The sequence below is a fragment of the Mesoplodon mirus genome (assembly GCF_964341445.2).
Source record: "Mesoplodon mirus genome assembly, chromosome: 7".
Lineage (NCBI taxonomy): Eukaryota > Metazoa > Chordata > Mammalia > Artiodactyla > Ziphiidae > Mesoplodon > Mesoplodon mirus.
In genome coordinates this window covers 132,099,784-132,125,679 of record NC_138983.1, presented here as the reverse complement: position 1 = coordinate 132,125,679, position 25,896 = coordinate 132,099,784, and the positions used below count along the sequence as shown (strand labels likewise).

At 49.9% G+C, this 25,896-nt stretch overlaps 1 protein-coding gene across 3 annotated transcripts; it reads left to right on the top strand.

The window, feature by feature from the left end:
- Positions 1-11,261: 11,261 nt before the first annotated feature.
- Positions 11,262-25,265, top strand: ROBO4 (roundabout guidance receptor 4). Of its 3 annotated transcripts, none has more exons than XM_082626847.1 (18): positions 11,262-11,532; positions 11,878-12,207; positions 12,394-12,551; positions 12,747-12,867; positions 13,148-13,275; positions 13,372-13,600; positions 13,842-13,954; positions 14,690-14,858; positions 15,012-15,197; positions 15,326-15,368; positions 17,242-17,378; positions 17,501-17,764; positions 21,730-21,837; positions 22,015-22,153; positions 22,291-22,536; positions 22,694-23,052; positions 24,246-24,452; positions 24,599-25,265. In XM_082626847.1, the coding sequence occupies exons 1-18, from the start codon at positions 11,463-11,465 to the stop codon at positions 24,607-24,609; spliced, it is 3,018 nt and encodes a 1,005-aa protein (XP_082482973.1). In that variant the 5' UTR covers positions 11,262-11,462; the 3' UTR covers positions 24,610-25,265. The 3 variants fall into 3 exon arrangements, with proteins under 3 accessions (XP_082482973.1, XP_082482975.1, XP_082482974.1); XM_082626848.1 differs by having other exon boundaries at positions 11,264-11,532; positions 22,108-22,153; XM_082626849.1 differs by lacking the exon at positions 22,015-22,153 and having other exon boundaries at positions 11,263-11,532; positions 21,730-21,862; positions 22,414-22,536.
- The last annotated feature ends 631 nt before the right edge of the window (positions 25,266-25,896 follow it).

The following is a 25,896-nucleotide window of genomic DNA, read 5'->3' as shown; positions in this document are numbered from 1 at the left end:
GGGTGGATCAGATGGTGAAACCGGGTTACGTTTGCTCCCGGCTCTTTAGTTGTGTTCTCAGTGGGTGTGGGTTGTGCCCTTTTAGGACCATATAGATTATTAAATTTACGGCCCAATCCCCGAGGGGCTTATGGAAACTAACATCAGTAACCTAACCCCCTTGACTGTTCTATGCCCTTCCTAGGGCACACTCACGCTTCCACCCATTCCCCTTCCCTCCGAACGAACTCCTGGTTCCTGGGGAACTTTTTTGGCAAGCCCAGATCAGAGAGGCCACTTGCCTCAAACGTACAACTGTCCTAAACTAAGGGGAAGTCCGATGCCCTTTACTGGGTGTACAGAGCGCTGTTCTGAGCATCCACCGAATCATTGTGAAGGCAGTACCTTGGAGCACCCTTCTCAGGCATATGGTACCTCGGTGCCTACCAGTTGGTGAAGGAGGAGCTCAAGGACAATACATTCCGTTGCCCCGCTAGCTACCGGGGTTCTAGCAAGAGCAAAGGATTCAAGCCTCCCACGCTTGGCCTCCTCCCAAAGCCTCCCTCAGTGGCGTGCCCGGCATTCTTTCCGTCTTTTCCGTCCCTGTTCCATGGAGAAGGGGCTTCTCACGCATTCTTCAGGCCCAGAAGGCTAGATCAAGTGAAGCTCTGTCTTTTGACCCCCCATACCTATGGCTTCTCCCTGGCTTTCTACAAAACAAGCCTTTCAAACAATCATTATCCCCCGGAAAGTTGTTGGACTTCCTCCAGCTGTAAGAGGATGAAGTTCGACTCTCCCCAAAAATGGTAGGGGGAGGAGGAGGCTTATTGCTCCCCAGCATGTCTTGGAGACATGATGGAACCTTGGACTCTGGCCTCTCACCTGCCTTGCTCCCAGATGCTCAGGTCCCAGGAGACAGGACAAGGGCAGACTCCCCAGTCACACAAACAGCAGAATACCGAGAGGCTGGTCCACTGTGTAGGCGGGCCACGCCCATGCCGCCGCCTCTTGAACAGTTTGTAGGAACAGTAATCTACCGTGTGAAGAGAGAGGGCAATTAAAAAGCTGAAAGAGAAGAAGTCCCTCGCTGTGTTCTGACCTCTCTCCCCTGATGCCTCTAGTGCATCCCTGGTCCCTCCTTAACTTCCTCAGCCCCTGCTCTGACTCTGCACCATCCCACAGAGCGACTCTCAAGGTCCCTGTTCCCCACCACTCCACACTGGGGCCAGTTTTGTCCCAGCCCCAAGGGCAGCAACATTTCTCGTTGGTCCTCTCTGCTCTTACCTGGACGTCGTGCCCCTCCCAGCTCCCTGCCCCTGTGCACTTCTCCAGGCTCCTCGGAGCAGGTGTGCCTTTGCAGCTCCCCTTCCTTAGCCAGAACTGCTCCCCTCACTTCCCCAGGTGCCTCATCTAGAAGGAGATAATGCATGCAGGGGAAAGTTGCTCAGGCAGGTGGAAGATGAAGGACTTGGAGATGGGTACATGCTGGTCAGCCTTGAGAGGCAAGGGTGAAGATTAAGGTGAGATGCGGGCAAGTTGTATTCCAAACCCCGGTTCTGCATCCCTGAGGGGCCGGCTTCCCAGGCTCAAGCCAAATCTGCCTTAAATGGGGTGAGGGGGGAGTGGTTTTGTTTTTGTTTCATTCTGATCTTCATCTTTGTATTACTGGCATCTAGCAGAGTGCCTAGCACATACTGGATGCTCAATAAACTTTTGATGAAATGAAGTGACAACTTTATTCCACTTAATCAAGGAGAACAAACAAACAACCTAAAACTACCAGTCATTTCCCTTTTCTCTTTTCTTCTCACATCCCTCCATCATCCTTCACCCTCTCTGGAAATCCCATATTGTCCATTCCAAAATCATCACTCATTCATTCATTCATTCATTTCTTCGGGTGTTCTTTCATTTATTCAACAAACATGTATTAATCTACCATGATCCGCCCTGTGCCAGACACGGGGGAAACAGCATAACTATGCCATGACCCCTACCAAAGAGAGTCTCGTGGAGGAAGACAGATAAGTAAACAGAGTATTACAATACAGTGTGGAAAATGCAACGACAGGTAGATACAGGGTGCCATAGAGGCATGTAAGAGCAGCATCTAACCCAGACTAGGGATCGTCAGCAAAGGTATCTTGGAAGAGAACAAGCCTGAACTTAGTCTTAGAAAGATTGATTAATCAGATGGGGCATGTGGGGGAGGATAAAAGGATACATATTCCAGGCAGAAGGAGCAGCATATATAAAAGCTTAGAAGTGTAAGATGAGTCCTGACTTCTTAGAACTCATAAAATGTGGATTACCCAAGGGCAAATGTTTATATTAGCACTGATGAAAGACCAGACTTGTGCCAGTGGCAAAGTGTGGGAGCTGAATCTGAGACTCCTGGATTAAATTGGTATTGTCCCCCAGCTGGTAGCATCCCAGGCTCCTAAAATAAAAAATACAAATCCTCTCTGGAAAAAAACATCTTCTTAAATTTTCAGAGACTAAGACCAACCAAAGACGAGTTCACAAGGAAAGGTCATTAAACACAGAAGGAAATAAATCATCATGAATGAAAGTCAGCAAATATAAGAAGCAATAGATTTAGACCCCAAGGCCTTCAGATACTGAAATTATCAGATATAAAACATAAAATAATTATGAAATGCTTGAAGTAATACAAGACAAAATTACAAAAATGAACAAGCAACAAGAGACTATCAAGAGTGATCAAATTTGGAAAGGAACAAATAGAACTCATAAATAAAAATACAATTTATTGCAATAAAAATGTAAATGAAAGAGTTTAACAGCACATTAAAAACAGCTGAAGAGAGTTAGTTAACTGAAAGTTGTACCTGAAGAAATTATTCAGAATTAGGCACAGACAGACAAGGAGATGAAATATATGAGAAAAGAGATTAAGGGATACGGCATGTAGCATGAAAAGGTCTGACACACATTTCCTCAAAAGCTCAAAGGGGCGAATAGAGAGATGGAGAAGAGAAAATAGTTTAAGAGTAATGACTGAAATTTTTGTAGAACTCATGATGAACATAAATATACAGATTCAAGAAGGTTGACACACAAGATATTTTAAAAGATTTCCACACCTACATAAAATGTAGTAAAACTAGAGTATACCAAAGACAAAGGGAAGATCTTGTATATCCAAAATATACAAAGGACTCTTAAAATTCAACAAGAAGAAAACAAACAACCTGATTAAAAAATGGACAAAAGACATGAACAGACACCTCACCAAAGAAGGTATACAGATAGCTAATAAGCACATGAAAAGATGCTCCACATCATATGTCATCAGAGAAATGCAATTTAAAACAACAATGAGATACTACTACGAAACTATTAGAAGGGCCAAAATCCAAAATACTGACAACACCAAATACTGATAAGGATGTAGAGCAACAAGAATTCTGATTTATTGTCGGTGGGAATACAAAATGGTACACCCACTTTGAAAAAAAGTATGGCAGTTTCTAACAAAAGTAAATATACTCTTACCATATGATCCAGCAATCACACTCCTTGGTATTTACCCAAACAAGTTGAAAACTTATGTCCACACAAAAACCTGCACATAGATGTTTATAGTAGCTTTATCCATAGTTGCTAAAACTTGTAAGCAACCAAAATGTCCTTCAGTAGTTAACTAGATAAACTGTGGTACTAATCATCCAGGAAATTCAAATCAAAACCACGTTGAGATATCACCTCACATCAATTAGAATGACCATCAGCAAAAAAAGAAGACATAACAAGTGTTGATGAGGGTGTGGAGAAAAGGGAACCTCAGTGCACTGTTGATGGGAATGTAAATTGGTGCAGCCACTATAAAAATAAGTATGGACGTTCTTCAAAAAATTAAAAATAGAACTATCATATGACCTAGCAATCCCACTTCTGGGTATATAACCAAAGGCATTGAGATTTAGATCTCTAGAGGTATCTGCACTCACATGTTCATTGCAGTATTACTCACAATAGCCAAGATATGGAAACAACCTAAGTTTCCATATTCATTCATCAATGGATAAATGGATAAAGAAAATGTGGCATAAACATACACATTGGAATACTATCCAACTGTGAAAAAGAAGGAATTTCTGCTGTTTGCAACAACTTCGAGGGCATCATGCTGAGTGAAACACATCAGACATAAAAAGACAAATACTGTATGATATTACTTATGTATGGAATTTTGAAAAGACAAACTCAGAGAAACAGAGAGTAGAGTGGTACTTACCAGGGGTTGAGGGGTAGGGGAATAGGAGATATTGGTCAAAGAGAACAAACTTCCAGTTGTAAAATCAACGAGTTTGGGGATCTAATATACAACATGGTGATTATAGCTACTAATACTGTATCATATACTTGAACGTTGCCAAAACAGTAGATCTGAAATGTCCTCATCACAAAAAAGAAATAGAGGTGGACACTAATACCATGGTGGTCATCATTTTGCAATTTATAAAAGTATCAAGTCAACACGTTGTACACCTTAACTTACACAATGTTCTAGGTCAATTATATCTCAATAAAGCTGGGGAAAAAATAAATTAAACTGTGGTAGATCCAGAAAATGGAATATTAGTCAGTGTTAAAAAGAAATGAGCTACCAAGCCATGAAAAGACAGGGAGGAAACTTAAATGCATATTACTAAGTGAAAGACCCCAATCTGAAAAGGTTATGTATTGTGTGATTCCAATATCTGATATTCTGGAAAATGCAAAACTGTGGAGATTGTTAAAAAAAAAACAGGGGTTGCCAGGAGATAGGGGGAGGGGAGAGATGAATAGGTGGAGCACAGAGGATTTTTAGGGCAGTGAAAATACTCTGTATGACACTATAACAGTGGATACATGTCATCGTATGTTTGTCTAAACTCATAGAATGTACAACACCAAAAGTGAACCCTAATGTAAGTTATGAAGTTGGGTGATTATGATGTGTCAGTGTAGGTTCATCGATTGTAACAAATGTATCAATACCACTCTGGTGTGGGATGTTGATCATGGAGGAGGCTGTGCCTGTATGGGGACAGGGGGTATACAGGAAACCTCTGTACCTTCCTCTAAATTTTACTGTGAGTCTAAAACTGCTCTAAAAATTCTTTTAATGTAAACCATAATAAAATACTATATATCAAAACATAAAATGCAGCAAAAATGTCACTAAGGGGACAGTTTATCACTTTAAATGCTTATGTTACAAAAGCAGAATGGCTGCAAATTAAAGAGGAAAGCATTCATCTAAAAGCATTGGAGGACTTCCCTGGAGATCCAGTGGTTAAGACTCCACGCTTCCAATGCCGGGGGCCTGGGTTCTATCCCTGGTCAGGGAACTGGATCCCACATGCATGCCGCAACTAAAGATCCCACATGCCACAACTAAAGATCCCACATGCAGCAATAAAAATGGCAGTGAAGATCTCACGTGCGGCAGGTAGGACCTGACGCAGCCAAATAAATAAGTAAATAAATATTTTTAAAAATTAAAAATAAATAAATAAAAACATTGGAAAAGGAACAACCAAACAAAGCCAAAGAAAGTAGAAATTATGAAACAATAGAAAGACCAGTAAAAATTAGTGAAATAGAGAAAGAAAAATATAGTACAGAGGATCAACTAAACCAAAAGTTATTTCTCTGAAAAGATTATTTTAAAAGTAAATCTCTAGTGAGACTGATCAAGGAAAAAGAAAAGACGTATAAATTGTATGAATAAAAAAAGAGAAAATTATTGATTCAGTATAGATGGAAAAGATAATAAAAAGACAATATGGACAAAATTAATTTGAAAACTTAAGAAAAATTCCTAGAAGTGTTTATCTTACCAAAACTTATTTTAAAAGAATTAGGAAGCCTGAATAACTTTGTAACCTTTAAAGAATTTGAATCAGAAAAAGAAATTAAAATCCTCCTACAAAGAAAACATCAGCTCAAAAAACATTTGTAGAATTTAATAATTTTATAAAATAAAACTTTTAAAACATGATAAATAGAGCTTCCCTGGTGGCACAGTGGTTGAGAGTCCGCCTGCCGATGCAGGGGACGCAGGTTTGTGCCCCGGTCCGGGAAGATCCCACATGCCGCAGAGCGGCTGGGCCCGTGAGCCATGGCCGCTGAGCCTGTGCTGCACAACACAGGGAGAGGCCACAACAGTGAGCGGCCCGAGTATGGCAAAAAAAAAAAAAAAAAACCCATGATAAATAATGTTTACAAAGACCAACAGCAAACCTCATTTTTAATCATGAAACACTAGACGTATTCCTTTTAAAATGAAGACGGAAACAAAGATACCCACAATCACTCCTTGTATTCAACATTGTACTTGTAAAGCAAGAAAAAGAAACAGAAGCATATAAAGATGGGAAATTGAAAAACCAAAAATTCATATATATTTAGATGATATAATTTTCTATATAGAAAATTCAAAGGAATCTACAACTATTATAATATCACGAGGTCTCATTTCTTTATTGCTCTGAAGCAAGCCACCCCAAAATTGAATGACTTAAAAGAATAACCATTTTATTCTATCACAATTCTTTGTGTCAGTGGGTTGGGCTGGACCCAGCTAGGCAATTCATTCTCTGGTGCTGCATGAGGTCATTTATGTGCCTATATCATCTGGCATCTTGAACTGCAGCTGGACGCCTAAGATGGCCTCACTCACATGTCTGGTGATTAATACTAATTATTAAATTCTACAAATTATTGTAGAATAATTATTAATAAAATAATAATTTTATTTTATACAGCTCTAGTAATTGAGATTGTCTGGTGTTCATGCAGGATTAGACAAAGAGGCCAGTGAAGCAAGCTATACATATATGGGTATTTGATATGTGACCAAGGAATAATTGCAGGTCACTGGGACCAAGCAATAAGTAGTGCTGAGATAACTGGTTACTATCTGGAAGAAAAAGTGTATCCCTACCTCAAGCCATATAAAACAATCATTTAGTGATAGATCAAAGACTTAAATGTGAAGTTTGTATACTTTTAGAAGAAAATATGGAAGACTATTTTCTTACTTTAGAGGAGATTTTCTTCAAAAATAGAAAAAATGCACTAAACATATAAATATTAATAAAGATATCTCTGGAAAAATTAAGAAGTCTATTACATCATAAAGAAAGAGAAAACATGAGGCCAAACTTCTTCTCACAACGTCTCTAATTCACAGAGAAGTATTTTCCCGAATGTATAAAACTCCTGAGAGTTATTGAGAAAAAGACATATAAGCAATAGAAAAATGAGCTATAGATAGAAACAAATACTTCCCAGAAGAAAAAACACAAATGGCAAATAATACTTGAAAAGATGCTCAGCTTCATTATTTAATCAGGCAAATGCAAATTAAGACAATAATAATATATTATTTTGCATACTAGATTGTCAAAAATTAAGAAATCCATCAACTCTTCTGAAGATGTGGTTTAAGGTTATTGGGACAACCAAATGATCTGGAAAACAATTTGTCATTAGCATCTGAAGTTGAATATTTGTATGTCCCAAGACACAGAAATTCTACTACTAGGTTTTTTATTCCCTAAAGAAAATCTTAGTTATACAGGAGACATACAAAATAAAGGCTCAGCACGGTTCATAATAGAAGAAGAAAAAGAACCACTTGATATACTACATAGTAAGGAAATTATCAAAGACACTCTTCTGCAAAGAATCATAGAATTGTACCTGATTCCTGACAGCACCCAATTTAGAGCACAACTCTTCTTCCTAGGACCCTCCTCAATACCTAGTCAAAGTCCAAATCTTATAATAGGTTCTAACACCTTACTGAGGCACCCCATGATGCGCACTCCCCTTAGCTGCAAGGAGTAATAAACCCAACATGTTAACAACAGGTAAGTTCTGGTGGTCTTTTCTTTGCCTGCAGGGCATTGACAAGCTGAACACAAAGGACAGGAACTGATCTCTTTTTCTTCTTGGACATGTGAGCAGACAGTTAAATACAGACGCCAACAGCTTTCAAAATCTCCACTTGGTCCAATTTCCAATGTTTGGTCTAGATGTGACCCATAGACATTGGTGTTGAGGAAGCCAAGAAACCGTGGTGTTGAGAGTGTTAGAGGTGATTTCCACATGGACCCTCAAATTGCCCGTGATGTTGATGGGACCAGGAAGGAGGAAGCAGAAGCAGAGCCAGTCAAGTGGCCTCAGGGCAACTTTCCCTTCGGCTAAGAGGAGATCATTCCTGTCTCCTCTCTCGTCTCAATTTCCCTCCAGCTACTGGCATCGTGGAACACAGAGGAGAGTTTGGAAAATGGGACCAAACAGACTCAAGCAAAGAGGGAAACAAAATAAAGCAAAACAAAATAAAAACAAGAAGACAGAAAGGGCAGGATCTCAAGGCCAAAGAGAGTGCCCTGGGTGGTGAGGGCCGGCCGGCTGTGACTCTGTTGGTCGGTGAGGGTCTATTCCCCTTCCAGAACACTCAAGGGCTACTTAACACATACCTAGTGTTTTCACAGCACTTACATATCCACTATCAACAAACTTCATACAGACTCTTCACAGATAAAGAAGGTGGGGCTTGGAGAAGTTATGTGACTCATTTGAGGTCCCTCTGCCAGTAAGAGGTGGAGCTAGGATCGCAACCTAAGCATAACGGACATCAAATCCCACCTGAATTAGTACCGTTTACCCCATCAGCTTGACCAGAAGGAGTCCCTGGGCTGCATTTTCAGAAAACACAGAATAAGACGCCAGAGAAACCAGGAGAAAAAAATGTCCTCTGGAGGGCCCTTGAAGAGCACCTAATGTCTCTCCTCTCTCTTCCCTCTTACAAGCAATGAAAGAGTTACTCACAAAAACACAAAACTCTAAAACTAGGGGGTGAAGGAAGATAGTATTTAAACTGGTCACTGGCCGGCACATCCCCAGGGTCCCAGAGCAGAGCTTCCTTGAAATAGTTGGAGGCGTGTCCCATTGACTAACGTCATCCCCATGACTCATGCAGTCAGCTCTTCCTTAGTGTGTGGAAATGAGACAGTCAGGATGCTGATGGGACAGGTTGCTGGAAATGATCACTGTGGTCTCTGAGAGCCATCCAGCCATACCTCACTGTTGGGAAGTCCCCTCGGCCATCACTCCACGGATCCCTGAGTGCCCTGGATGCTTGGACTGAGTGAGGAGAAAGAGTCTTAACGTCCTAAGGAAGAGCTCAGAATGATGGGGCCTTCCAATCTCCATCACTTCTTAGCACTTGGGTGTCCAGAGTCTGGGAATGGAAAGAGGCTGTGCCAACGGCATGTCCAGGGGTGAGTCACGTAACTGTGGGGCGAGGGCTCCGCCCCAGCTGCTGCAGCCTCCAGGCTCCATTCCTGCAGTACAGCACTGGCGCCTCTCCTCGCTGAGTCACCTGCCCGTTCCAACTCATCTGAGGACAGCGCTAGTCATGAATCTGAATTCCTTTGAGACTTGCCCTCTTATCCCCCAAAGGAAATTTATACCATCTTTTTGGATTATAGAGATTTGAGTCAAACCAAGCTGCCATCAAATAATTAGCAGAGAACTTGTTTAGTCTCCCCAAGTCCAATGTATAAGCAGAAGAGACTAAAGAGGATGCTAACAGCGACATTCCTGGGAGCAGGTAGTCACTGGGTCAGACAGGCCTGGGGGGCTCTGGACCTGGGAAATCCCAAATTGGCTAGATGTGCAGTAAGTCCGTCTGTCCCACCACACCCTTTCTTGTTCATCCTTGGCTGACTTCAGGGTCCATGTGAATACCTCCTTCTTCACTCTGTCCCCACAGATCCCTGACCCCATAAATTCTACTCCGCTATGCCTGGCACACATACGCCCAGGCACGCGCCATGGAGTCTGTCACTGCTCTTAGTTTCTCCACTTCTGAAATACCAAGCTCTATTCTCTGACCCCAGTTCCTATTCTTCCAGCTCTGTCACTCTGTTACTTTAACTCAATTTTTTACCCCTTGGAAATGCCCAGTTTGGAGAGATCACAGTGTTCTCTTGCTCTAACTGTCTTAATCAGTCTTGGCCTGCATTTGAGGGGAAAGAGAAGAAGGAGTGAAGGAGGTCTTCCTCTTGATAGGCTGTGAGGGCCATGGCTGCAGCTGGCACTGACTGAGGCCAGGCTGAGAAGGGGGAGGAAGGGAGGGAGTCGGCTGGGTTAGGGGCCCCACAAAGGAGCTGGCCAGGAACAATGGGGAACAAAGGCTGGACATTCTTCCGCTGAGCCTCCAGAGCCTGGCCTTGGCCTTCCGGGAACAGTTCCAGGAAATGTCTGAGATTCCAGATTTGGAAGGAAGAGACCTGTAAACAGGAGCTGGGCTCTGAGAGGGGAGAGCAGCATCTCTCTAGGCAGGGGGTGGGGAGCAGCGGGGTGAGCACTGACATTGCAGGCTCACAAGCGGAAAGGTATGTAATGCAGAACGCTGGGAGACGCCAAGGCGGGACCTGAATGTGTCCTGTCTGCTATAGACACGAGGTTTCAGGGCTGGAAAATTTCTTAAAGTTCATGTACTCCAACCACCTTTCCAGGGCCTGAAAAATATCCCTGCCAAGGATGCTCAAATAGTTTCAATGATGGGATGTGCATAAAAATAAATATATCACAATATTGGCTAAGCTTTACTGATCACTTACAATGCATTAGGCACTGTACTAGGTGACTTTAGGCTTTATCTCCTCTCACTCTTACTCCAGCTCTCAGGTAGGAACTATTATTATTATTATTATTATTATTATTATTATTATTATTATTCTCACTTTACAAATAAGGAAACTGACTTTCAGGGGTTAAGTCACTTGCCCGAGGTCTCCCAGAAGCTTATCTCATCTGTCTCTGGGCTGACTAAGCGCACAGAGCAGACATCTCCCAGACTGTCCAAGAGCCTGTGATCTTCCCTGTCTTCTGACCTACCACCCTGAGCTCTCCCCGGGAAATGGGCCGGGGCATGACAAGACACTCTTGCTCCCCGCACTTGGCTTCCGGGGCCTGCTTTCCTCTACCCTCAGCTTCAGAATGCTGTGCCCTGAGATTCCACTTCTCGGTTTTCATGCCACTCTAGCAGGGGGTCGCTTGGAAGCCAAAGGATTGGGATTGAGATTCAAGGGTCCAATGGAGGCTTGGGATAAAGGATCAAAACAGTGGTTGAAGTTATGGTTAGGCTGAGGATTACTTCTAAGAAATCCTAGACTAGATCACAAGATAAACCCTAGGGCGGGGCTTGGAGTCAGAGGTTATGACTAAAGGATCAGGGTCAGAGACTTTCTCTCCTCTGGTCTCCTCCCAATTCTCCAAGGCACTGAGGGCCAGGCAGGAAGCATCGGTTTCCTCAAAGCCGCTTCCCTCCTGGGGCAGAGTCTCGGTCACAAACAACCAGCACCGCCGCGCCCGCCCCTCCTTCCCTCCGCTGTGAGCTCAGAGCAGTAGGACAAAGTGCTACAGACAAGGACAGAGGCCTGAGGGCGGCCATGGGCTCTGGAGGAGGAGGCCTCCCTGGGGCCCGTCAGCCCCTGCCTCTCCTGCTTCTGCTCCTCACAGGTGAGTGTGGTCCTCCCCACTCCTAGCCCACGCTCCGCTCCGTTGATCTGAGGCCTGGTCAAGGCAGGGAGGAGACCCCCTTGCTCCTTTGCTTCCCTTTTGCAGTGGGGGGTACCAGAGACGATGGTGAGGATGATGGTGATGGTGATGTTGAGTGTGAGACAGACAGAATGAGAGCTCCACCGGCCCTCACCTGGGTGCCACGCGCACACGCTGGCCTTCTCCCCTCCCAGCTAGCGTGTTATTTGGGAACTGATCTTCAGGCAAGAGGAGGAAGATGAGGCATGCAGGGATTTGGGGCCCTATTTGCAGTCAGACTGGGCTCCACCTCCTTTCCTCTCCCAGGAGGCATGGCTCAGGACTCCCCACCCCAGATCCTTGTCCACCCCGAGGACCAGCTGCTCCAGGGCCCTGGCCCGGCCAAGATGAGCTGCCAGGCCTCAGGCCAGCCACCTCCCACCATCCGCTGGCTGCTGAATGGGCATCCCCTGAGCATGGTGCCCCCAGACATTCACCACCTCCTACCTGACGGAACCCTCCTGCTGCTGCGGCCCCCTCCCCGGGGACGTGCCCACGATGACCAGGCCCTGTCCACGGACCTGGGTGTCTACACGTGTGAGGCCAGCAACCGGCTGGGCACGGCAGTCAGCCGGGGCGCTCGGCTGTCTGTGGCTGGTGAGCCCTGGGCAGGGAGACCTGGGTTGGGGGTGGTCCTAGATGGGAGACCGGGGAGGTGGGGCTCTGAAGAGTGAGCTCAAGGCAGTGGAAAGGTAGGTAATGCAGAATGCTGGGAGATGCCAAGGTGGGACCTGGATGTAGGGACTGGGTCCCGCCCTCTGCGACCCTCCCTCCTCCCCACAGTCCTTCGGGAAGATTTCCAGGTCCAGCCTCGGGACGCGGTGGCCACGGTGGGCGAGCAGGTGATTCTGCAGTGTGGGCCGCCCTGGGGCCACCCAGAGCCCACAGTCTCATGGTGGAAGGATGGGAAACCCCTGGCCCTGCAGCCAGGGCGGCACTCGGTGAGTGTAACCCCCTTCCCCACGCCTCACCCTGTCCTGGCCACAGCTGTGCACACCCAAGGGACTGACCCGCCCCCTGGCCCAACGTCCCCTGCAGAATTTGAGGAAGGGGGAGGCGGTGAGGCCTTAGACTTCCCTCCGCACTCAGAGGCCCTCCCCTGCGGGGAGGCTTCACAACGCACCTGGTCCTGACAGGTGTCCAGAGGTTCCCTGCTGATGACAAGAGCAGAGAAGAGTGACGCAGGGACCTACATGTGCGTGGCCACCAACAGTGCAGGCCGACGGGAGAGCCGGGCAGCCAGGGTGTCTGTCCAAGGTAAGGGGAGGGCGGTCAGGGCCAAGGTCGGGGGCTCCAGTTAGGGTGGTGTGGTCTGGTTTTGGCTGGGGTTAGGGGAGGTGGGAGCGGAACCCGGGATCAGGGTCAGAGCGGCGGGGACCCCGTGTAGGGGTGGTTCCCCCGTCCTAGAATAGAAATCGAAGTGCTCTCCACCTGGGCGAGCTGCAAGTTCTGGTTCCTCTGGGGCCGAGGGATGTTCCACCCCTCAATTCCTTCGTTCTGGCCTATGGGCCCCATCCCAGCCCTGTGCTCCCCACAGAGCCCCAGGACCGCAAGGAGCCCCTGGAGCTTCTGGCTGTGCGCATTCAGCTGGAAAACGTGACCCTGCTGAACCCAGACCCTGCGAAGGGCACCAAGCCTGGTCCTGCTGTGTGGCTCAGCTGGAAGGTGAGGCCCAGGACCTGGGCTGGAGCCCGTCACAGCTCCAGAAAGGGCTGGTCACGAGAGCCCTGAGCCCTCCTCTCCCTCTGGGCTCTTTCCCAGGTGAGCGGCCCTGCTGCACCTGCTCAGTCCTACACGGCCCTGTTCAGGACCCAGGCTGCCCCCGGAGGCCAGGGAGCCCCTTGGGCAGAGGCCCTGCTGGCTGGCTGGCAGAGCGCAGAGCTTGAGGGCCTCCACTGGGGCCAAGACTACGAGTTCAAAGTGAGACCATCCTCCGGGCGGGCTCAAGGCCCCGACAGCAACGTGCTGCTCCTGAGGCTGCCTGAACAAGGTCAGGGACAGATGCCCCCCAAAACCCAACAATATACCCCCAGCCCCTTTTGGTCCCACTCTAGCGGGCGGATGGTGGGTCCCACCCCTGGGCTCCCTCCTGCCCTGGCTCAGCAAGCAGAGCTGAGAAAGGCTCTTAGTCTCATCAGTATGGCTCTGACCCTGTGTCCCATTCTAGCTCTTTTCCCTAGAGCCTTCTCCCTCAGCATCCCTTACAGCCTCTCTCCCTACCCCCTCCCCAGTGCCCAGTGCCCCTCCCCGGGAGGTGACCCTAAAACCTGGCAACGGCAGTGTCCTCGTGAGCTGGGTCCCACCACCTGCTGAAAACCACAATGGCGTCATCCGTGGCTACCAGGTACCCTGCACAAACTGATACACCCCTTCCTAGTGGTGCCAGGAGATACCTCTTCCCTGGTGTCCTGTAGACACTTGCTCTGGGCACTAAGAAATGGTACTTGGGCAGAGAAGCAAGGGAAACTTACTGTTGTTGGGCAAGGACCCTACTGTCTGCCAGACACTGCCGAGCACTTACTTACACTATCTCATTTCATCTCATAGTTCACCCTGGGTTATTGTCCCCAGTTTACGGACATGGAAAGTGAGGCTAAGGTCACAGGTGCGGGAAACAGAACAGGAATCAAACCAGGCCGTGTCTGACTCTCAGCTTCTAAGGCAGTGGTGTCAGAGGGTGGTTCCTGGACCAGCAACGTCAGCATCACCTGAGAACTTGTTAGAATGCAAATCCTTAGGTCCTTTGCCAGGCCTTGTGAATCAGAAAGTCGGGGATGGATCCGGCAATCTGGATTTTAACAAATCCTCCAAGTGATCCTGAAGCACGCTGACGTTTGTGAACCACGGGTCTAACGCCTATTTCAGCAGATTACTTTTGTCCCTCGTCTGTCGGCCTAGAGAGAAGTCTCTCCCACTCTGTGGGGGGAGGAGGAAATAGGACGTGTGGGTGCATGCGAGGGGCGTCCCCAGGTGAACGGCAGGACAGGGTGGCCACACGCCCGGAGTCTGATCCGCAAGAGGAAGGGCTGAGCTGCTGGGATGGTGCCAGGGGGCGAGCTCCCCTCTGTTTGCGCCTCAGGTCTGGAGCCTGGGCAACACCTCGTTCCCCCCGGCCAACTGGACGGTGGCAGGCGAGCAGACCCGGCTGGAGATCGCCACCCGCATGCCAGGTTCCTACTGCGTACAAGTGGCCGCAGTCACTGGGGCTGGGGCTGGGAAGCCCAGCAGCCCTGTCTGCCTCCTTTTAGGTGAGGACAGTGCCCACCGGCCCCACCCAGACCCATTCAGGCCCCATCTCCGCCTTCCTCTCTCCCCGCTCTCGCTTCCGGCTCCTCCCCCTCGTCTGCCCCACCCTCACTGCCTCGGCCGCCCCCTCCCCCTGAGCTCAAATTCCCATACAGAGCAGGCCATGGAGCAAGCTGCCCAGGAACCCAGTGCGCACGGCCCGTGGACCCTGGAGCAGCTGAGGGCGGCCTTGAGGCGGCCAGAGGTCATTGCCAGCGGGGGTGTTGTGCTCTGGCTGCTGCTGCTGGGCACCGCCGTGTGCATCCACCGCCGGCGCCGAGCTGGGGTGCACCTGGGCCCAGGTGAGAAGGTGAAGTGGACTCCCAGGTGATCAGGCCTTCCCTGGGTCCAGCCAGAACGCTACAGGGGTTTAGACCGCTAGCCAGGTGCTGGAGACTCTGGGCTGACCCTTCCTCCTGCCCTCTCCCAGGTCTGTACAGACATACCAGTGAGGACGCCATCCTAAAACACAGGTGAGAGACGAAAGGGCCTGAGGCCAGGGAGGGGCAGGGGGGCCGAGGGACAGTGGAGCTGGGATGGAGAACGGGCCAGAGTACTAGTCTCCCCTCCTGCCAGGCAATTTGGCATCCAAGTACCTGAATTTCCCTTGAACTTCAAGTGAGAATTAATTTCTCTTTCATTAATGTTCCTATCACACCACTTGACAAGGTGAGTAAACTGAAGGCTCATGACTCAAGTGACTGCCCGAGGCTACACAGCTCGTAGCTGCCTTCTGAATTCCTGATCCAGGGCTCTTGTCACCAAGCTCTCATTAATACTTACGGCACCCTCCTGCTGACTCATTCTGCTAGGTGGAGAATAACTAGCACAGGAGGGCCAGTCTGATTTCTAACTTGCTCTGTACCCTCAGCATCTACCTAGCAGTCCCTCTGGGTACAGGAAATCACCTACCCGCGGAGGCATCTTTCCTTCGCAATAGTCCACCCACAGTTCCAGCAGAGGGCGCTCTGCCCTCGCGTGATGGATTCTTACTCCTTGTTCTCAGCAAGGGAGCCCGCCTGCAGGTACATCTGCTCCAAGCGCGTTTGGCTGCCGGAGCAAGTCTCCCATTATGAGACACGACACCAAAAAAGAAAACATCCTTTTTTCTCCTACTGGCTGAATTTTACACGAAATAACCATTTCATCTCTGCCCACCTTCTCCTGCTCTTTATCTCATTAGATCTCCTCTGGGAGATTTCACATTCCAGGTCTGCATCTTTCAACAGGAATTTATCAAGCACCTACTGTGTGTGAGACGCATCCAGCTCTACCATTTTGCTGTCCGTTGCTCGGCCCAGAGCAAGGTTCTGTGCTGGCTGGTGCTGTGTTCCTGCGTTGCTCTGTGCTCATTGGTCTTTCCCTTCCAGCTACCTCCTGGGCTTAGTCTGCTCTGCCCCGAACTTTCTCTGGCTCCCCTGGGGCTTCATCCCTTCTCTTTGAGGGAGATTCCACTCCGATCACTTTGTTGATTCATTCCTTTAGAACAGCTTCCGTCTAGCAGAGACAGCCACGCAAGCATAAATGCAATCCAGAGTTGGGAGTGCAGAAACATGTACAAGTACAAGGAAGGGGCTTGGGGGGGACTATGGGAGGAAGAAGATTTCACATTTACCCTGACAGTTAGACGGGGGAGGGCAAAGGGAACAGCAAGAAATAGCCTGTTGTGTTCACAGGGAGAGACAAGCCTTTTGGTCTGGCTGGGGCATACTGTGTGGGATGGGTCAGAGCACAGACTGAGGAGCTGGAAGCCAGACCAAGGAGGGCCCTGTTAGCCACGCTAGGCAGCTGGGCTCTATCTTGGTAAATGGGAGCCACTGAAGGTTTTTGGCAGAAAAGTGCTTTGGTCTGATCCCTGCCGCATGGTGTCCCATTCAAAGGGAACCAGGCTAGAGGTAGAGAAGCCAACATTCAGGTAGCAAACTCCTGCTCTGCTGGCTGAGTGATCTCACATTTCTTCATCTCAACTTACAGCATCAGCCTTGTAAGGAAGGCCTTACTGTTGCCATCTTACAGATGGAGAAACGGGGGCTTAGAGAGGCTAATAGACTGAGTGGCCCAGGGTTGCACAGCTAGGCTGCAGCAGATCTGGCTCCAGGTCTGTGTTCTTTCTGTCTCAGCCCATAGCTATCTCTCTTTGATACCTCCTAGCTCTGGGCAACTTGGACTTCCCCTGATCCCAGGATAAGAAAGCGGCGCTGAGTTTGGGACAGCAGATCAGAGATCTTAAGGAGGCTGTGAGGGGCTGAAAAGCAGTGAGAATAACACCCCACCCCTTCTGCTCCCCGCTGAGCTGGAGGTCTTGGCCAATCTTGTTCTCCCTCCACCCCACCCTCCATTGCCCAGGATGGATCACAGTGACTCCCCGTGGCTGGCAGACACTTGGCGCTCCACCTCTGGCTCTCGGGACCTCAGCAGCAGCAGCAGTCTCAGCAGCCGACTGGGAGTAGACCCCCGGGACCCACTAGACAGTCGTCGCTCCTGTGAGCATGTCCCGAGGGCGTGGGGTGGGCCTGGCAGTGGAGCAGGGGTCCCAGGGCTGGAGAAGGCGGGGGGCATGGGTGGGATGCGTTCACCATAATTCCTCCTGTCGTTTTTATTTCAGTGATCTCCTGGGATCCCCGAAGCCCCGGTGTGCCCCTGCTTCCCGACACCAGCACTTTTTATGGCTCCCTCATCAATGAGCTGCCTTCCAGCCCCCCAGCCCGGCCAAGTCCCCAGGCCCCAGCTGCCAGGCGGCTCACACCCCAGCTGGCCAGGCTCTCCAGTCCCTGGCCCAGTTCAGACAGCCTCTGCAGCCGCAGGGGCCTCTCTTCTCCGCGCTTGTCTCTGGCCCCTGCAGAGGCTTGGAAGGCCAAAAAAAGGCAGGGTAAGGATGGGAGGATGGACAGCCTGAATCGGGTGGTGGGGGGACAGGAGAGAGCATGGGGTGGCCTCGACGCTGGGTGTGGGCCGCACCCCACTCACAGCCTGTCCTGATGGACGCCTATCGCCACGCACCCAGCCCAGAGCGTGCTGGCCTTAGCTTTTCTTTACACCGTGCTCTTGCTTGAGTTTTTGTGTTTTTTTTGTTTTTTTTTTTGCGGTACGCGGGCCTCTCACTGTTGTGGCCTCTCCCGTTGCGGAGCACAGGCTCCGGATGCGCAGGCTCAGCGGCCATGGCTCACGGGCCCAGCCGCTCCGCGGCATGTGGGATCTTCCCGGACCGGGGCACGAACCCACGTCCCCTGCATCGGCAGGCGGACTCTCAACCACTGCGCCACCAGGGAAGCCCCTCTTGCTTGAGTTTTGCCACACCAGTAGTGAGCCTTGTTTCTGCAGCCAGCTCAACTCAGCAAACATTTAATAAGCACCACTGTATGCCAGACGGGGGACACAGAGACATAATCCTTGCTCTCTACGAGCTCAAAGTCTAATGAAAGTGCCTGACCAGTGCACAGATAATTCTAGAACCTGGAGGGGTGTAACCAGTGCTAGCCCGAAGCCTCAGGCATTCGTGATCTCTCTACTACGCACTGTGTCCATATGTACTATGTACATGCACGATATATGAGTCTGCCCAGGTACCCACCTCCAACTGGCTTCCCAGAGAATGAGCATTTCCTTTCTGTCCAGATTTTTCTCCTGACTTCCGGCTACCTGCTTTGACTTTCTAGAGAGAAATCATTATAATCTCTGTTTCTTTAGCAACTACTCTATGTGAGGTGCTTTACTTATATTTGTTATTTCATTTAATCCTCACAACATATCAGCTAGGTGCTATTTCTCTAATTTTACAAGATTGGGAAAGAGGATCAGAATTGGGTAACTTGTTCAAAACTGCATGTCCATAAGCTGCAGATCTCACATTTGAAACCAGAATGGTCTGCTTCCAAAGGCTGCTCTGGGTCTCGCTGGGAGTGCCCTTGGGAAGTTCCGTTCTCTCGCTGACTCTTCTCTCCTGTTTCTGAATATTGTCTGCACTCTGCTGTCTTCCTGAGCCTGCTGTACTGATTAGTAAGATTTACAAATGTTCAACATCTAGCCAGTTTTGTTAAGTGGATATAATCCAACTTTTATTAAGACAACGATGGATTCAGAGTAATTAAGAGCTTGTCCAATATCCAGAATTTTATGACTCAATATTAGCTGGCATCCTTTCCAGGTTTGCCTCAGAGCTATTGCATTAGAAATCATCTGTGATAATGAAATACCAGCTAAAAAGAGGTTACAGAAGTCTCATTTAAAAACGAGCTTTTCCATGGATAACTACACTAATTTGAATATAATGTATACCCTGTCTGAGAACATTAACACTACCCCACAAAAGGTGAGCGATTTTCTACACTCAATTCTTAAGAAGGTTCCGATTCTGAGATGAAGCTTCCTAACCTCACTCAGAGATTTAGGTCCTCACTGCACCCCTTTTCTCCTCACCCGGCCCCACCCCACCACTGCCCAGGATGGGCTAAGAACAGTGACTCCCCTGGGCTGGTGGACACTTGGCCTACCTCTGGCTCTCTGCACCAGCAGCAAGATCTCAGAGGCACGGAGCTCCTCTACTGCTGTCAGCTAGTCCGAAAGACTGCTGATTCCTTGTCTTCTAAAACTGGCAGGCTCTCAGTGTCCTCTACCCCCTTGACTTGCTTATTCTTTTTTCTTTTCTTTTCTTTTCTTTTTAAATAAATCTATGTATTTATTTGTGGCTGCATTGGGTCTTCGTTGCTGCGCCCGGGCTTTCTCTAGTTGCAGCAAGCGGGGGTTACTCTTCGTGGCGGTGCACGGGCTTCTCATTGCGGTGGCTTCTCTTGTCGCAGAGCATGGGCTCTAGGCGCGCGGGCTTCAGTAGTTGTGGCACGCGGGCTCAGTAGTTGTGACTCACGGGCTCTAGAGCGCAGGCTAAGTTGTTGTGATGCACAGGCTTAGTTGCTCCACGACATGTGGGATCTTCCTGGACCAGGGATCGAACCCGTGTGCCCTGCACTGGCAGGCGGATTCTCAACCACTGCGCCACCTGGGAAGTCCCCTTTTTCTTATTATCTGACCTTAGTTGGGTTTTTTCCTCTGTGACTAATAATCTCACAACTGCTGTGTCCCATGTCTAATCCATTATATCTTATTCTCAGTTCACTTTGCTGATACATATCATCAATACATTGAATAGCCTCATTAAATAATTAATTCAAACAAATATTTATCGCAATTCAGGTGTGCCCAACAAGATTCCACCTAACCCTGATAACATGTTTACTGTATAGTTTAATTCAAATAATATTGAAACTAAATTCAAGTAATTCCAAGCAAGGTGGAAGGAGGGGGGGTTTTGTTACCAGAATCCTTTAGAGGAAATGATAGGAGCAGGGATGAGTATGGCCTTTTTCCTTCCCTTTCCACACAACCCAACATAAACAACAGGTGCCCCCATTTCTGAGCTTAGTCAAGAAGCCAGGCACAAGAAAAGACAAAGGTGATGAGAGCAGGGTTGGAGCACCCAAAATTGCCCTCCAGGACTCCTTGGGTCATATGACAATTAAAGGAAATGAGTAAAAACCAAACCAGCCAAACTGGAAAAGGAAACTTTGATGGAGGAAGTCTAGCCATTGTGTGGCTTTTCATCCCAGTGGCTCAGAAGCTCTGGCTACTGTACATGGATTCCTAGGGTCCAGATGGATTCTTGATGAACGCCTTGTCCCTGCTTTGAACCTGTCCCAGATCTTTGAAATCAGACTGACTAGACAGCTCTGTCTTGAGAGTCCTGCCTGGTCTCCGGTCCCCTTTCCTAACTGGGCTTCTGATCATGTGACACTAACCTGAAGGCTGTTTCTTTTCTCCTTTGCTTGATGTTCTCCTGTTCCTGGTCTTGGGAAAATCCTTTTCCCTTTATTATTCTGCTCCTCTCTGGTTTAAACTGAGATCCATTTTGGTTTTGGCCCGACCAAGTCATTGCACACGGCCAGGTCTTCTGTATTGTCACAGTTCACTCAGAGCCCTGTCTCCTAAGTGGCCACATGGGCCTGATGATAGCTGCCATCTTGTACATGATTCTTCTCACCTTGTGTTTAAACCTGCATCTCTGATATCATGCATCCATTCACTCATTCATTCAACACGTACTGAATATCCATGGGCAGGGCATTGCCTCCCTGGATGAGACCAACACATCTTCCTATTTTAAAGTTCCTCTTCCCATCAGCTGACTCTCTCCCTTCACACCTGACATGGTCTGGAGCTCCCTGGTTTTGTCTTCCTCATTCAGCTCAACTTGACAGCCCAACCCATCTCTCCAAGTGAGAGACACTTGGGTTTATCAGGGCAAGACTATCCAGAGCCATGTGAGATATTTGCAATGTGAGAAGTGGAAATTAACAGATTCTCTCCAAGAAAAGAAGGAGTATTTGCCTTCACGGAGCCAAAATTCATGAGAGTAGGTAGCAATGTGAGGGTATAGAGATGAGGAAATTGGAATGTGTACAGTAAAGAGAAATAAAGTTGTTTTTTAATATATCTGTTAGGTGCCGGGAACTTTCCAATCTGTTTTTAGTTAACTGGCCAAACCATGCTTTGCAGTGGTTGTTTACAAATGAAACAGGCTCAGGAAGGTTAATGGATTTACCTGAGGTCACACAGCTAATACGTGGCTGAGCCAGGCTATGAGTGCAGGTGTTTTGACTCCAAGCTTAGTGCTCCTTCCATTATATCACAGCTGCCTGGATGGAGACAGGTTCTTCCCTCTTCCCTCTGGGTTCAAGAACCCTAAAGCTTAACTGGATGACCAAGCTGAAGATAGAGCCTGTGGTTGAGGTCTGCAAGGCACACCCAGGCTTGGCCTCCAGCCACCGACTCTTTGCTTTGCAGAGCTGCACCAGGCCAACAGCTCTCCGCTGCTCCGGGCCAGCCACCCTGTGGAGCTCTGGGCCTGTGAGTTGGGCAACAGAGGCTCCAAGAACCTTTCCCAAAGCCCAGGTGAGAGGAGGGCGCTGCGAGGCAGGTGAGGGGCTGAGGCAGGGTGTGGGGCTTCTCCTGTCCCTGCGGAGGCTGGCTGGGTGCGGACAGGACTCTGAGGGGCTGGATAGACAGGCAAACTGGGGCCCGGGGCTGACGGGGGTTCTGCTATCTCACGCCCAGCCTGTCGTTCCCCAGGAGCTGTGCCCTGGGCCCTGGTTGCCTGCCGGGCCCTGGGACCACAGCTCCTCGGCTCCCCCAGTGAGCTGGTGACTCACCCTCTCCCCGCAGCACCCCTCCCTCCTCGTGGATCCCCCACTCAGAGTCAACAGACCCAGTAAGAGGGCATGGGGTCAGGACGCAGGGCGGGGCACTGGGGGTGTGGGGTGTTTGCTGAGCGTAGACGGGGCTGGGGGAGGGGTGGCAGGGGCCAGGAGCACGGCACTAACCATCCTGCCATCTTACCCCAATCAGGCACTCGGTGGAGCCCCAAGCCCCCTCCTGCCCCCCACTGCCAGCAGCCCCCGTCCCCGCCTTTATCCCCTCCGGCCCCCCCAGCCCCTCCAGTCCCCAGGCCTCTTCCCTCTCTGGTCCCAGCCCAGCATCCAGTCGCCTGTCCAGCTCATCACTGTCGTCCCTGGGGGAGGATCAGGACAGTGTGCTGACCCCTGAGGAGGTGGCCCTGTGCCTGGAGCTCAGTGAGGGTGAGGAGACCCCCAGGTGAGTGGCCAGAGGGGGAACCAGAGGATACAGATAGGAGCGCGAGACAGGAGTATGCCTCCGTCTGCTGCCTCCACTCCTCAACGGGGCTGTTTCTGCCACTCCACGCCCCACCCCCCGCTGACCGCGTCCCATCCCCCGTTTCGCCTCTTCCTAGGAACAGTGTCTCTCCAATGCCAAGGGCTCCTTCACCCCCCATCACCTATGGCTACATCAGCGTCCCGACGGCCTCGGAGCTAGCGGACATGGGCAGGCCTGGAGGGGGGGTGGGGTCCGAGATGAGGGGCTTGCTGTGCCCACCTCGGCCCTGCTCCACACCCACCCCCAGCGAGGGCTCCTTGGCCAACGGCTGGGGCTCAGCCTCTGAGGACAACGCCCCCAGCGCCAGAGCCAGCCTGGTCAGCTCCTCCGACGGCTCCTTCCTCGCCGATGCCCACTTCGCCCGGGCCCTGGCCGTGGCTGCGGACAGCTTTGGCTTTGGTCTGGAGCCCAGGGAGGCAGATTGCGTCTTCACAGGTACGTGAGATCACTGTCTTACTCCTCATCCCCACCCCCTGGAGTGGACACAGCTTCTCTCCAACCAAGAGGCAAAGCATCCTAAGCATTGTCTTCGTCGTCGTCATCCCTAAAACAGCTAGTTTTTTTTGTTTTGTTTTGTTTTTTGCGGTACGCGGGCCTCTCACTACTGTGGCCTCTCCGGTTGCGGAGCACAGGCTCCAGACGCGCAGGCTCAGTAGCCATGGCTCACGGACCCAGCCGCTCCGGGGCATGTGGGATCTTCCCGGACCGGGGCACGAACCCGCGTCCCCTGCATCGGCAGGCGGACCCTCAACCACTGCGCCACCAGGGAAGCCCAAACAGCTAGTTTTTATTGAGGGATGACTATGTCCCAGGCACTATGACAAGTGCTTTACATACACTCAACATTAAGAGCAACTCTCTGAAGAATATTCTTTGTCATTCTTTTCCAAATGAAGAAACTGTAAGTCCAACAGCTTTATTAGCTTGCTCAAGGTCACCTACCAGAACAAGGATAAATTGTTCAAGTTACAATCCCAGAGGCAGCCAATTGTAGAGTCCATTCTGCTACCTCCAGGACCCTCTTACTAGATGTGGGTCTCCAGGAAAGGTTGCTCCCCAGCCCAGTGACTCAGATTCGTCCCCACTGTGGGAAGTTCTGTTTTCTCGCATGCGTCCCCCTGTGCTTTCAAGGCCTTCTTCCTGTCCTGTGTGTGGCACAGTGGGAAGTGACTGGGCTGCCTGTTTCATGTATCTAGCAGGTGGGACCATCATCCCCAAGTCAACAGAAGGTAGTCAGGGCTCCCCATGGCCCTTTGGAGTGACCTTCCTCAGACACTCTATTAGATCCCCTAGACCCATCTTACGAACCCTAACTCTACATTTTGCACCCCCAAAAAAGCAGTCAGGCTTGTGGCAGATAGGAGAGCAAGGATTACCTAGGACAGAAGGCCAGGGCTGGGCTAGGAGGAAAGAGTTCAAGCTGTTCTCTCTGAAGAAACCAACGGACATCTTCCTTTTCCTGGGGCGGAGGCTCCTGTGGATGTGGCCACTGGGGGTGATGGACCGAGTGGGGCTGGGTTATGTCTAGGGTTGGGTGTATGCCTTAAGCAGCCCCAAGCTTTCTGCCCTAAACTGGTCCATAAGGGTGAAGGACAACCCTCCACAGATACCTCTACCCTCCCTGACAGATGCTTTGTCACCTCCCTCCCCCCGGGATGACCTCTTCCTGAACTCTGCCCTCTCCCTGCCCCCGTGGGAGTGGAGGTCAGACTGGTTGGAGGACATGGAGAAAAACCACACCCAGTGGCTGGGAAGGGGGCTGCCTCCCTGGCCTTCCACCTCTCGGATCTCGTCCCAGAGAAGTCAACTCAGCTGTCCTGCGCCCAAGGCCGGCGGTAAGTGTCTGTCTGGCTAGCTGATGTGGCGATCTTGACTGCAGGGGTTCTTGGCAGTGGGGTGGGGTCCAAGAGGGCACCTGGGGTCTGGCAGGAGAGCTAAGGAGCTGGGGGATAAATCCATCCTCCTTCAACTTCTCCTACAGACTCCTCGTGAACTTTTCCCGAGACGGCCAACAGGAGAATCAGAACCCTCTCCCCTGTCAGCCATCAGCCTGGGCTGTGGACTGTGGGTCTTGACCTCTGCTTCTCTGCAGTCGGGGTCCATCCCTCCCAGCCTCCAGAGTTCTCCGTCCCGGATTGTGAAAACAAATGAAAGCAAAACAAAATATGAACAAAGCGGACCTGGAGCCCCCGGGGTGGGGGGGAAATCATCTCCACCTGACTCCCAGCCCTTGCTTTTCCCTCTGCTTCATCCACGTCCACAGCCAGGTCATCTGGGCCTAAGAAGCAGCCCTAAATCCTGATCTCCCCACCCACTTGGATCACGGGAAGTGGAGGGGCCAAATGTCTGCCTGGAGGACAACAGTGGCTCATGGGAGAGGGCTGTGGAGGAAGGAGCTTCTCATCTCAGGGCCTCCCCTCTCTGCCTTTTCTGGACCATTCCTAACTCTCTCCCCAAACACACCACGAAGGGACATAAAGAGAGACTCCACTGAGGCAGTGAGGCCCGGTCTCAGCACCAAGACAAAGGGTTCACGATGAGTCTAGGGAGGAAGATGAAGAGTGACGAACGTGGGACAAAACACCCTCCCCATACTGTTGTCGCTGTAAGCTTAAGGAATTTGACACCATAAAGCTACGATGACTTGAGTTCTATGAGGTCACTCTGTGGGCCACCATCATGAGATCTCTCGGTGGAGCACCATCCTGGGGAGGGCTCCTGGGTTAGAAAGGGATCAAGTGTTCATTGACACTCTGGGTGTCACTCCTTTCTGTTCTGTTATGAAGGGGGGAATTACCTGCATCTTTCAGACTTTAAGCAGAATCCAGGAAAGGGAGGGGTGGGGGATTTTCAGGGTCTGCTGGTCTTAGCAACTTGTCCTGTGAAGACAACTCCTGCTTTCAGAGGTCCCAGCTGCCCTCCCCAAAGACCAGTCCCAGATGGTTTCTTAAAATAGACAAAGTAGCTAAGTTTCACAAAAGGTAGAACCACTTGTAACGGTTGGCTAGTGGGCACCCTTCAGACAAAAACCAGAACAGAGGAATGGAGGAGCAGGACTTCCAGAGCCTGAGCCACAGAAAACCACTGGAGGGCAAGCAGGGCTGCATCCTTCTCATTTGGCGGGAAAGGTCAGGGGCAGAATCCACACGCTGGACGGTTGCTACTGAGCATGCCCCGGGTCGTGATCTCAGGATGACGAGTCAGTGCTCTGGATACACATCCGTTCCTCTTTATTTGCTTTTCCTTTTTTGGATTTTATTTTTTCTTTTAGCTTCCTGG

What these genes read in the sequence shown, in the direction of transcription:
- ROBO4 (XM_082626847.1), top strand. Translation starts at nt 11,463, where the DNA reads ATGGGCTCTGGAGGAGGAGGCCTCCCTGGGGCCCGTCAGCCCCTGCCT. An exon ending in CCTGCTTCTGCTCCTCACAG is followed by an intron (nt 11,533 to 11,877) that starts GTGAGTGTGGTC and finishes TTCCTCTCCCAG; the next exon opens with GAGGCATGGCTCAGGACTCC. An exon ending in GCGTCATCCGTGGCTACCAG is followed by an intron (nt 13,955 to 14,689) that starts GTACCCTGCACA and finishes TTTGCGCCTCAG; the next exon opens with GTCTGGAGCCTGGGCAACAC.